This window comes from Hippocampus zosterae, chromosome 8 (genome assembly GCF_025434085.1).
Source record: "Hippocampus zosterae strain Florida chromosome 8, ASM2543408v3, whole genome shotgun sequence".
Taxonomy (NCBI): Eukaryota; Metazoa; Chordata; class Actinopteri; order Syngnathiformes; family Syngnathidae; genus Hippocampus; species Hippocampus zosterae.
In genome coordinates, this window is record NC_067458.1 from 19,469,033 (window position 1) to 19,481,144 (window position 12,112).

General features: G+C 44.0%; 3 protein-coding genes and 1 long non-coding RNA gene across 5 annotated transcripts in view; 2 read left to right on the plus strand and 2 right to left on the minus strand.

The window, feature by feature from the left end:
- LOC127605616 (uncharacterized) overlaps window positions 1-12,112 on the minus strand; it is a 113,617-nt gene that overhangs the window by 2,333 nt on the left and 99,172 nt on the right. The window lies entirely within an intron of this gene.
- zyg11 (zyg-11 family member, cell cycle regulator) lies at window positions 612-6,822 on the minus strand. The gene is made up of 18 exons (XM_052073216.1): window positions 6,459-6,822; window positions 6,215-6,380; window positions 5,811-6,022; window positions 5,291-5,608; window positions 5,109-5,222; window positions 4,917-5,033; window positions 4,431-4,571; window positions 4,188-4,364; window positions 3,979-4,043; window positions 3,786-3,885; window positions 3,654-3,704; window positions 3,410-3,571; window positions 3,047-3,094; window positions 2,126-2,323; window positions 1,992-2,044; window positions 1,584-1,681; window positions 900-1,092; window positions 612-727 (listed from the first exon to the last, which is right to left on the minus strand). The coding sequence occupies exons 1-17, from the start codon at window positions 6,480-6,482 to the stop codon at window positions 911-913; spliced, it is 2,226 nt and encodes a 741-aa protein (XP_051929176.1). The 5' UTR covers window positions 6,483-6,822; the 3' UTR covers window positions 612-727; window positions 900-910.
- On the plus strand, window positions 7,457-8,944 carry LOC127605614 (cytochrome c oxidase assembly factor 7). The gene is made up of 3 exons (XM_052073254.1): window positions 7,457-7,847; window positions 7,955-8,095; window positions 8,304-8,944. The coding sequence occupies exons 1-3, from the start codon at window positions 7,742-7,744 to the stop codon at window positions 8,750-8,752; spliced, it is 696 nt and encodes a 231-aa protein (XP_051929214.1). The 5' UTR covers window positions 7,457-7,741; the 3' UTR covers window positions 8,753-8,944.
- Window positions 9,837-12,112, plus strand: part of ralgps2 (Ral GEF with PH domain and SH3 binding motif 2) — a 56,543-nt gene continuing 54,267 nt past the window's right edge. For both annotated transcript variants that reach the window (XM_052073231.1, XM_052073232.1), the window contains exon 1: window positions 9,837-10,056. The gene's annotated coding sequence lies outside the window, so the exon portion shown is untranslated. The remainder of the gene's footprint in view (window positions 10,057-12,112) is intronic.

Consider the following 12,112-nt stretch of genomic DNA (forward strand, 5'->3'; position numbering starts at 1 on the left):
AATTCCAAATGTATGGGCTGATTTACGAAAATGTTAGTTCTGTAAAAATTCTGCCATTTTCTCCTATTGCTGCAAAATGAAGACTTCCTTCTAATTTTAGACTTTTCTTGAACGCATTTTCAGTAAAACTACCAATTATTTTCACAGTCTTTCCGTGTCACGAGAATAAACTGAAAACGTTATGAGATGTTTTGAGAGGAAAACGTTTTTTTTTTAAATTAAGAGAATCCAACAGTTATGAATGAGAATGAAGACTTAAATGTTACGAGGAAAAAAGTGAGTTGTAAATATTCTGCCTTATAATTTACAAGTTTCTTCTTGTAAAATTCCAAAATCCTGAGATGACATTCCATCAGTGACTATTTTTTTTTCCGTAAAATTACAAATGATTCTCTCGAGTATTTGTACTTTAAACTGCCACTAAACCATACCCACCACATTTACGCTTATGTCATTCTGTGTAGCTGAATGCTGTGTATTCTGTGTGTAGAAAATACATATTTTCGCTTGTGTTTCTTATTCTTTTGTGTTCTCATTTGACAGCACTTGAGTAACATTGCGGCATGCTCCAGCTCATTCAACAAGAACAGAATCTCATCGACTTTGTAAGCGTACTTGAAACATTCGTGTGTAATATAAATAAGGTACGTGTGCAAAACACTGCGCATTCTCCGTCCATTCATTTTTACATAAGAGAGATTCACTCAGGTCTCGCGGGGTTGAGTACCTGAAAGAGAAAAACAATTTGACGCTGTCAGTGACCCTTTTAGGAGGAGGGGAAAAAATGTTTTTCCCCCTGCATATAAAAAATGCTAAGAATTAAATGCATCAGAATAACAATACCACTACCTCAATTTGAGCTAGAAAAAAACAACTTTAAAACTTTTTTTTTTTATTACCCTGGTGAAGTTTAATGATGAGGTGGCGGACGGGCAGTGGTGGGCTGGCCTGTGCGCGCCCGGTGGCATTCCAGGCTTTTCAATATGCTCTCCGTCAGCTGGCCAACATCCGGGTGTGTTTGTGGGTTGGCGTGCACCCGTTCCAGCTGCTGTAGGCCGCCTTCTTCCAAGAGCATACTGCAATAGCGCCCGGCTGCGTGCGGGTGCACACACATACACATACAAGTCCAAAAATACTGAAATGTCACAAATATTCCTAATATTGAAAATCCTGTCTATTTGCGAGGCACCATTTGCTAACTTTTTTGGGGGGGGGTGGAGGGGCTGATCTGTGTTTCTTTTCAAAGTCAATTCATTTGTAAGACATTTAATTTTTATTAGGGTACCGTGAGGTGAGTCAAGAGCATCGTCTATTTACTTTATAGAGTTTTTGCTATTTGTGTTGGGGCGTGGTTCCGAATTCCTGTGAAGGCTTCATTGTAAGCATAATAAATGTGACAAAACTTAAGAAACCGAACCTGAATTTTGTCATATTTTGCTGTCTTTTTTTTTTTTTTTTTTTACTGTTTTGAACAACCAAAAAATAATCACAGCTTTCTGCCCCGAATATAAGACGCCCCCAGCCCCGCCCACAATTTTTTTTTTTTACCTCTGTACTTGTGTCTCAGACATTGTGTGCCTCACCGTTCTTGCTGCAGACATGCTGCATGGCCCACGCAGCCCACAGCTGGACTCCTGGCGTGTGGAAGCACTCCAGCAGGGGAAAGAAGGGATTAAACGACCTACAAGACAACACACATATACATCAGCAATATTTTCATGCCGTGTGATGTCTTTGGATGTCGCAAGCCCATATTCCACTGAGTGGCGAAGGTAGCAAATGGTGATTTATTTGTATTTATTTTTTATTTTGTGGTTTTTATCATCGTACGGTAAGTTTTAAACAAACTATTTTCTTTTTTTTTTAAAACTCATTGTCATTATTATTCTATTTTTTAGTTATAATAACCTTGGTGAGAGCATGTTAGCACATCGACCTTGGGTGTCAAGGAGATTGGCTAAACGATCAAATGGCTTCCCATAATTTCTTACCTGTAGGCCACCATCTCGCATTCAGGCGCAGGCCACTTCATGATGACGTCATGCTAGCAGAACAGCAAAGCGTGAGGCTCAGTCTGATTTATTTTTTTTTTAATTAAATATACTTTCCTGTTAGATACTCTTACCAGCTGCTCCAGCAGGGAGGACCTGAGTTCAGGTCCGAGTGTCCAAGCGTCCTTTCCCCGTGACGTCAGGTGCGCCAGGATGCCGGCGGCAAAGTAGCTCACCTCCACCTCGGGGCTGTGCAGCAGAGTCCTGATGTGGTCCAGGAAGGTGTGTACCATCAGTTCGCAATGCAGCTCACCCACCTCCGCTATGTTGTTCTGGCGCAGGACAAGAAGGTATTGTTCACCGTTTGATACCTGACTATGTTGCAGTTAATTAAGCATTTGGTTTTAATGGACATGTACAGCAAGTCAGAATTTAGACTTTTATTGCTTCAGTGTGTCACAGTGAACTCCCACATATTCGCCATTGGACATTCACAATTTTTTCCCTTTTTTAATTTTTTTTTAAACCTCCGTTATTTGCTGTAAAGCTTGTATTTTCACTATTTTTGTTATCAGGCCAACACAATAGCATAATAAGTATTACTTTGGCGCCATCTGTTGGAATTTTGTTTCACGGTTATTTCACGACGGTTTTATTTGAATGACAGTCAAAACCGAAAGTACTAAAAGATTTTCGCTATTCGCTCAGTTCCTATACACTAACAATGTGCTATCATCTCCAGCATTGTTGTTCTCACAGAGCTGAGAGAATATTTGCGTTTCTTGTATGCTCTGTACGTGTGTGAAAGTTAACAGATGTTTGAAGGTTTGTAATTATACATAACATCCATGCTAATTTACATTCGCCTGTTTATGTCCTAACCCCCTGTGGGCAACGGGGCGAGCACACTTTTGCTGCACAAAATGACATTGTTGGCTGAAAATCTTGTTGAATGTTGAAATAAACAATTTTTAATTTGTTAGAATATTTTTTGCAACTTTCGTGATGACGCTGAATTTTTTCAATGTTATCCAATAATACAAGTTGCTGCTCACCAAGAGGCCGAGGACTTTTTGCTGAATGGACGACTCGTTCGGGAAGGACTGAGGAGAAAGGGCAAAACAAGTGAGTCACTCTTCCCACACGGGCAGACATGAATAAGGGCTCATGTGGCATGGCTGACATGATGTTATACATGATTAATAGCTCGATCACAGCTGCCGCACACAATTTTAGAAACTTTGATATACTACCAGCATAACCACAACTCGAAATTAAAAAGGACTTCAACCGAAAATATTATTTTAAGAGCCTAATCGGGGGATAAAAAAACAACATAGTATTTGCAAATTACAATTTTTTTTAATGCATAGCTAAAAACTGCAGTTTTGTTGTCAATGGCCTGTGTCTGCATCTACCTCTAGAATCTTGATGAACAGGTCAAGTCCTTGGTTCTCAATAAAATGGCGGCAAGTTGTTGGTGACTCGTCGGTGAGGTTCCAAAGGGCGCTCAGGGTGAATTTGAGGGTGGCGTCCACCATGCCCTGAGTGGCCTTCTGACGCACAATGTGGAGCAGTTGCTGTGGGGGGGGACCAGGCAGCGGATAGTATTTAAATTGTGAGAGGTGACCACTCCTGATGAATTAAAAATTGTATTGTTACCTTCACTATGAACAACTCTGCTCCCAGCTGAGCTGTTTGCTCTGTGGACAACTGGGAAGACGTTTAGAAATTCAGTCGTTAAAAAGGAGAGAGAGAGAGAGAGAAAATGTGTATATTTATACACAAACATACCTTCGCAGCCAGAATGGAAATAATAGCGACAGCCATCCTCTGCATATTCTGGTCCTCATGATTGCAGAGCCACTGCATGACTAGTTTAGTGGCCTCAAACCTTGAAAATAACACCCCCATTTTTTTCTCACGACTGCATTAAGTGCAACTTGGGGTAAACGTGTGTACCTAATGTTAAGCATTCACTTGCTACCTGTTAAACGGCACATCTTGTAAAATCCGGTCGCTGCAGAGAGACAGCAGGCAGTTCTTCTGCAACTGGAAATCGGAGAGGAACATCATGAAAGTGGCTGTCTTTGCAAGTTGAACAACAAATGAGATGGTGAGTCTCGTGTCTTTGCTATTATTTGTTGAACTGTGTTATGAACCAAAACAGCAGCACCAACAGAAACATGTCTCTACCTGCTGGTGGTTGGGGAATGTCCTCATGGCCTCCAGCAGGAGCTGAGTGACGGTACTGAGCAGTCGTACCGGCATCCCTGCCGCCAGGTCCTGCTTGGTCAGGTTGAAGACGCAGGCGCTGGCCGCCAGCTGGACGTTGAGCGTGGCCTGGTGGTTCTTCATGCCGAGGACTACCAGCTGGAAAGACATTTTTTTTACAATTAAATGTGGAACCGAGGTGGGTTCGGCCGTGTGCGTCCGCACCTTTAAAATGTCGGGCCGAGGCTTCTCCATGACGTGCGTGAGGCTGAAGAGGTGAAAGAGCGCCTCTCTGACAAAGCCCTCCCGCTCGCTGTAGCGCCGCAGCGCCTCGCAGATCTGCGTTTCGTTAGCTTCCCCCGTCACCTGGTCCAACACACAATTTTTCTGATCGCTGCAGTCCAAGCGTGGACAAGATTTTGTGCTTAACATGTGATTTGAATTCAGCAATTATAGGGAAAAAAAACCTGCTAAATAAATTTAACAAATCCTACACTATGTGGCCCACCCTTGATCAATGCGGTCGGCGTATAGTGACAGGCAGACAGTTCAATATTCTTCCACTACATGACAGAAGGTACATCATTTTAACTGTAACCGTCTCCCATTCATACAACAGACTAATTTTTTGGCGGTGTACTGTTTTATTTATTTATTTTTCTAAAATATGTGCCTTGGTGCATATTGTATGTGGGGGGTAAAAAATCCTACTTTCAGGTTTCCATCTCCAGAGAGGAATTCAGAAAACCCAGCATCCGTGGCCAGAAGTCCAACAAATGTCATTTGCGGTCTCTCGTCCACAAATGCCTTCACAGCCGCATCCGTTACCTTGTAAAAAGACATCCGACTGTCAGCGATTCTCAAATGTTTGTATAAGGTGACATATGATGGAACATTGATTACCTGTTTCCTTCCCGACACATCCAGCGAAACAAGAGCGGGAAGTATACCGGGTTGTCCAAGCAGCTGACGGGCAACGTCGGAGGTGAACTGTTTGTCATCGCTGATATCCAGGTGCTGCAGACAAAGGCGCACACAAAATAAATTGTCTGGCCTTCGGCGTTGGAGCCCCCCCGTCCGCTCACCTGCAACACATCCAGCTGGCCAATGACCGCTAGCAGCTGCGCGCTGCTCATCTCCAGCCTCTTCAGCTGATGCAGCGTGAGCGAGCGGAGCCTCTCCTTCAGGCCCAGCAGCGGGTTCAGGTTAGTGACCGACGTATTGGACAGATCCAGGCTCTCCAGTCGCGGCAGGGCGCACACGTCGGCCAGACCTGAGTCGTAAAAGTCCACGTTGGCCAGGAAGAGCGAGCGCAGGCCTTGCAGGGCGCTGAAACCATGGCGGCTTGGCTCCTCCAGGGAGGACATGGTGAGCCCCGTCAGCACCAGTCGCTGGAGGGAATCCTGTATTGCGGGAGACGCACGGAGTTCAGTGGTCTGTCTTTGTAAGGAGTGCATACAGGCATGTTGATTTAAGGCAGGGGTGTGAAACCCTGGTTCCTCAAGAGCCATATCCTGCCTTTTTTAGACCTCACACTCCTCCAACACACCTCATTCAAATGATCGGCTCATCAGCTAGCGCACACACACACACACCTTTCCTTACCTGACAATATTTATTGGTGGCCAGCCCATGCAAAATGTCGGGTATGGTCAGGTCAGCATTGACCCGGGCCGCGTCCAGCTCAGACAGCCTGTGAGGACAGAGGGCTCGCTGGAAGGCCTCGGCGGATATGCGTGCCGTGCGGATGCACGCCCGCCTCAGCCGGAGGTACTCGCAGTTGCGGAACACGCCCACTGTGCTATCATTCAGCAGACCTGTCATGGATATGGGCATTTTTTTTAATGCATTGATTGTTTAATTGGAGTCAGTAGGCAGCTTTTGTCTCTATGCCGTTTTGCTCACAATGTTATAAGGAGTGCATATAGGCACTCGTCAAAGTATTTTTAACGGAAGTATCTGAAATACAGAGTGTGTGTTTTGCCACGTTTGGAATGTCGTGTGTTTACCATCCGTTGCCATTTTGGCCAGCAGCTGGTCCGCGAGCTCCTGCGGGAAGAGCGCGGACTCCCGGAAGCATAGTGAGCCGTCGGCGCGCTTCACGCATAAGCACTCCAGATTCTGGCTCACGAAGGTGAGGCACAGGTCCGTCAGGCTCGACGGGGACGCATCATCCTGCAGACAACACAGTACGCCTCGTCGAGCACAAAAAGCAGTCGGACGTGAAGCCGAAAGAGTGAAAGCAAAACCTACCGCATTGAGAAAGCTGGAGGCCATTGTAGTGGAACTGTTTTAGCTTATGCGTCAGGGGAAAGTGTATCCTCACAGCCGGCAGAGTTGCTCCAGCTTAGTCGATACTCTCGCCCGAACGCCGGGGCAACTGCCGAGAGACGGCAGGGGAAGCTAACTAGCTAGCTTACTTGTTGTCGCCTCGGTTCGTTCTCCGAACCACGGCGTCGTCGACTGTCCATGTTTGATGATTGTTTGCAGTTTCAATTTTATGTCCGTGGAGACGGCGTAAGTGCATGAGTTTAAGCAAAAGAATAGTCATGTCTATTTTGACGTGACAGACCGTAAACAAAAGGTCACAACTGCGGAAGTAGATTAGGCAGAAGGAGGCGGTTCTACGGAAACTGGTGAGGGTCTGTTACCAACCAAGACCATTTGTGGCAAACGTCAGATATTCTTGTTTACCGGATTATGTCATCAATTACTGTATGCTAGGAAATGACGTTTATTTTCTTTTTCATTCAATAAATATAAGGCTACACACAAAAGGATGGACTGGTAACAAACAGGAGCGACTGAGAGGGTGAGTGTTTTTGTGATTTCAGCCATTTTTTACATACTCTAAAATTATTTTTAAAGTTGTGGTAATGATTGATAATATAACAACATTTTAATCACATTCATTTGCAGTGAAGGAATAAGCAGCGTCTCTACGGAAAAAGCCAGTAGCGGCAAGCAAGGAGTTGGCTTCATTTTTAATTCGATTGCGTCCTTTTTACAACAAACTTTAATATTTATTTTGGAAAATATTAGTGATTAAATCCTGAGCCACGTTGTCATCTCGCCTTCTAAGGAAAAAAATCTCAAGTCTTTCATGAATGAAGAGGAACTTTAAAATATATCATAAAAATAGATGTATTAATGATAACATGCAGCGAATTAGCAACATAAATCCTAATTATTGAGAATCTACGGTATCTGACGAAGGACATTTACAAAAACAGGAAGTAGTAAGTCAGGAGGCGTGTCTACGGAGGTTTGTAAGGGGATTGACCAGAAAGCACATGCTAAGCGGTTTGAATTCGCCCTTGCTCTTTTACCCTCATTAAGTTATGTATTGTCGTCAGTGATTTATTGTTGTATTCGATTTGTGCCAACATCAATTTCTACTGGTGTATAAGATAGCTCAAAAGTGGCACCGTCGAAAGTCAAGCCGTATAAAACAGCAAGGTCATAACGAGCAAGTAGACGAGTAGCGTGAAGTTCATTCCATCACTGGACGTCCAAATAACATATAGGACATCGAAATGGCAGGACTGGTTAACTTTGAAGATGAGAAAGAAGTGGAACAGTACCTGGATAATTTGGGTGTGGAGTACAGCTACCAGTGCTACAAGGAGAATGACCCCGAAGGTACATTTAAAAAAAAGTATATATTAAATACTGTATGTGTGTGTGTGTGTCCACCATTGATATGTACAATGTATTTATATGTTTTTTTGTCTCAACGTGTTCGTCAGGATGCCAGAGGTTAGCCGATTACATGGAAGGAGTGAAGCAAAACTACGAGGCTACGGCACAGGTGCTCAAACACAACTGTGACAAACATACTCATGCAGAAAGCTGCTACAAGCTGGGGGCTTACCATGTCACAGGCAAAGGTACAAATGATCTATCTATATGTTTGGAAATGCACATCTCATGATTCAAAGTATACCACAAGAAAAAAACAGAAACAATAGAGTAATAGAAGAAAATGTTTTTATTCTCAGAAAATTATTTTTTATATTATCACAAAAAACATACATGGCAGGTTGATTGGGCACAAAATGTCCTCACATTATGAAGAACAGCAAATCTTCCTACCAGGTGGCGTGAGCGAGTGCCTGAAAAGCGCCTACTCTTGCTTCATGCGAGCATGTGATGCCGGCGGAAAGAAATCCATAGATGCCTGCCACAACGTGGGTCTACTGGCTCATGACGGGCGGGCCATAGAGGGTGGCGCCCCGGAGCCGGATGCCGCTCGCGGTTACTACGAGAGGGCGTGTGCGGGCGGCTTCGCGCCGTCCTGCTTCAACCTCAGTGCCTTGTACATCGAGGGCAATGCCAAAGGGGTCAAGCCGGACATGGCGACGGCGCTCAAGTACGCCATGAGGGCCTGCGAGCTGGGACACGTGTGGGGCTGCGCCAATGCCAGCCGCATGTACAGGCTGGGCGACGGCACGGAGAAGGATGACAAGAAGGCGGAGGAGCTGAAGAATCGGGCCAGGGAATTGCATGGTTTGCAAAAGGAGAAGCAGCTTAAATTTGGGGAATGATGACAAGAGTCCTGTGTGTGTGTGTGTCCACCTCAAACTGAAAGTGTCAGAGTGCAACATGTAAGTGTAATTTCTCATTGACTCAAGGGCGTTGTAGAAGTCATTGTATGTAAGACAATGATTTATTTCTGACAAAGATTTCTATTTTTTGTGATAAAGAGAAAAAATCTGAAACTTTCAAGATAAATGAAAGTGTTATTTTGTAAGAAGATATTACAAACACACATTCAGTACGTGCTTTCTACTCATGCCTCGACACTCACGTACAGACACGCCAGTGTCACGCCGCACCAACTGCCTCCTCTTTTTTTGACTGTTCTCATGAAAGAACAAAAAGTTATATTCCAATAAAACACTGCAAATTCAAGATGAGGCAATATGAGAAAAAAGTAGCAATATTGCAAAAAAAAGGTTCTGTTACCGACAGGTTTTAATACTGTACTATGTGTGACGTTGGTATAAGAAAGTTGTCTTATTACATGGAAAAGTTTGTAATACATGAAAAAGTTTATGATTGCATTCAAGAAAATGTCACGATGATTTAATTGGCTGAATTATGTGGAACTAGTGGCAGTAATAACATAATAATGTTGACTAGATAATAAAGCGTAGACTAGAATAACGTGTGAAGGCCTCAGCCTTCACGCACACAGCAATGTGCCTTTTTAAAATTCAGATTGTTTTTCATGTAATAATACGATCAAATATATACAGTGGAAAACATGATACATTTAAACACAAATATGTATACTGTACAATTGTGCAGTGATTAAAAAAAATACTGTTCCATACCGATGAGATTGTAAATGAATGCAGTGTAGCATTTTGACCAGAAGGTGGAAGCAGAGTAAAAAGCAGGCTTTTGTAAGCCTGTTCACCGCCCTGATTCAATTTGACCGTGAAAAAAAGTGACATAACCATTTGTAAGCTTTCCCTAACATTAGTCTGCCGGCAACAAAATAGTGCTTGCCCATGCGAGGCATTTGTCCATTTTGTGTTTTGCACATTTGACCATTTTATTCGACGTTCTCGGTCCAGCCAGGACGTAACAAGTGATGTAGCAAGAAGATATTTCCGTAGATACCAAAGAAGAAGAACTGGGCAAGCACAAGCACCGCCTCTCCGCCACTCATCCCCATGGTCCTCATTCAAAACAGAACACAGCTGTTGAGGGTGCACCGCCCGCCCTCTCGCTCCTCTCTTGTCTACCCTCGGCCACTGCCTACTACAAAACCCCCTAAAACTGTCTCATGAACCCGCTGGAATATCACACGCACATAATAACAACGTCCTTCGGTGCTACGGTAAGTGTTACTATGTTATTCTTTTGCTATGTGACTTTCCAACCGTCGAGTTGGGTTCTCTGCGCTAACGCAGCACAATGTTATTACTGCTATTTTTTTTGAAGGGGGGTATGTTTGTTTTAACATACGGCGTCCTCCTCAATCAAAGCGGTCGGCGTGCATGAGGCGTGTAGTGACGTTGATTTATAGATAAGTGCTGTCTTTTTTCAAATACATATGTATATTTTTTTCTCAGTAAACCGTGCTTTGATACCTGCGTGGAGCTCATTATCTATTTTTAATGTCAGCCCATTTGAAGACAAAACAACGGAGGCCAGTGACCACACACGCACGCCATGAGGTACCGCCGCGGAAGTGTGCTTGCGATATCGCGTACATTATATCGCGCGCTCCTCTTTCGTCCAGCTAGCCACATGCTAATCTCGTTTAAAATGCCTTTGCTCGCTTTTACGGCGCCACGTTAGTCGCATTTTGGTCGACTGCTTTCATTTTGGAGCAGGGGGGGTCGTTTGTGGACTTTTAAGGCGACCACTTGATGTCGTAAGCCCGGCGGCGACAGCAGTTTGTTCCGGCTGTGGGTTGTTGGGCGGGTGATAGTAGAGGTGGAAGCCCCCCTGCACAGTTAACCTCCGAGGGGGTGCTTTGGGTGTGGCGGAGGTTCTCCCTCTAACAATACTGCGTGAGCATCCAGTCATCTTCGAGTCTTATGCGTTTCTTTTTCAGCAATCTAGACACAATCAAATGTAAAGTTCTGCAAAAGAGGTAACATGAATAAAAGGGTATTTGAAGCACATTCTTATTTTGTGTATGTGGCTGTGGGGTAGAACGAAACGAAACGGTGGAAGTCTTTCCCCAACATTTATTGAGCCAGAACACATTTTACATGAGTAAACGGCACACAACCAACAACCACAGAAGCATAAAAATTCATTCATTCATTCATTCATCTTCCGAACCGCTTAATCCTCACCGGGGGGGGGGGGGGGGGGTGCTGGAGCCTATCCCAGCTGTTTTGGGCAGTAGGTGGGGGACACTCCGAATCAGTTGCCATTGCCAAACAATCGCAAGGCACACGGAGACGAACAACCATGCATGCTCAAGCTCACACCTAGGGACAATTTAGAGTGTTCAATCAGCCTGCCATGCCTGTTTTTGGAATGTGGGAGGAAACCGGAGTACCCAGAGAAAACCCACGCAGGCCCGGCGAGAACATGCAAACTCCACACAGGGAGGCCGGAGTTGGAATGGAACCCGGTAACTCTGCACTGTGAAGTCGACCTGCTAACCACTGGACTCTCGGGCCACCGCATAAAAATATGATTTGCAAATTAATATTTGTTTTCTGACCAGTGAAGCTCTGATGCTGGAGTAATGTCAAAACAGTGAAAACTCACTAAAGCACCGGTTGGAGACCATGACCTGCATCCAATATTAAATGCCCTCTGAGAAAATGTGTATGATTGCCAATATTATTTTAGGTGTTCAAAGTTTTAACCCTAAATATATTGTACATCCAAACTATGATCCCCAAATACGTTAACTCTCAGCATTACCAAAAATTATATCAGGCAAATAAAGTTATAAAAACAGTGTTGGTTCGCAGACCGCAATGTCATTGTTCCATATTGTTTTTATTTCACCCACCACCACACGTCGAACCTCATGGAATCTTTCCATCAGCATTGCTTACTTGCTGCGGAAAGAACACAATAATGTGCAGTTGATGGCAAATAGGTGTGTTTTCCAGACAAATTCTCAAGTAGGCGAGTTTGCAAATTGATGAGAGTTTGTACGATTATCTTGAATGAAGCGCCCAAGCTTGGCTTGCGGCAGACTGTTTTGAGTGTGCGGGTGCTTTATAAGTCTCAACGCACATTAATGTAATGCATATTGTTGTCAATCAATAATGGAAGCCCAGAGTTATTGTCTTTTAATGGCGTATTCATTTGCTGCTCGACAACTTGCATATTTCAATAATGGGCTATGCAAACAGTTTGCTGTCACGTGGATGTAATTCTAGGTTGAATTTATAAACCTTTTTGCACTGTAGTAGGTG

Excerpts from the sequence above, each read along its gene's own strand:
- zyg11 (XM_052073216.1), bottom strand. The coding sequence starts at position 6,482 with ATGGCCTCCAGCTTTCTCAATGCG. Across the intron at positions 5,223-5,290 it reads GCCAGCTGGATGTGTTGCAG|CACCTGGATATCAGCGATGA; the intron begins GTGAGCGGACGG and ends CTTTGTCTGCAG. Across the intron at positions 3,705-3,785 it reads TTTCCATTCTGGCTGCGAAG|TTGTCCACAGAGCAAACAGC; the intron begins GTATGTTTGTGT and ends ACGTCTTCCCAG.
- LOC127605614 (XM_052073254.1), top strand. The coding sequence starts at position 7,742 with ATGGCAGGACTGGTTAACTTTGAAGATGAGAAAGAAGTGGAACAGTAC. Across the intron at positions 7,848-7,954 it reads CAAGGAGAATGACCCCGAAG|GATGCCAGAGGTTAGCCGAT; the intron begins GTACATTTAAAA and ends CGTGTTCGTCAG. Across the intron at positions 8,096-8,303 it reads TTACCATGTCACAGGCAAAG|GTGGCGTGAGCGAGTGCCTG; the intron begins GTACAAATGATC and ends TCTTCCTACCAG.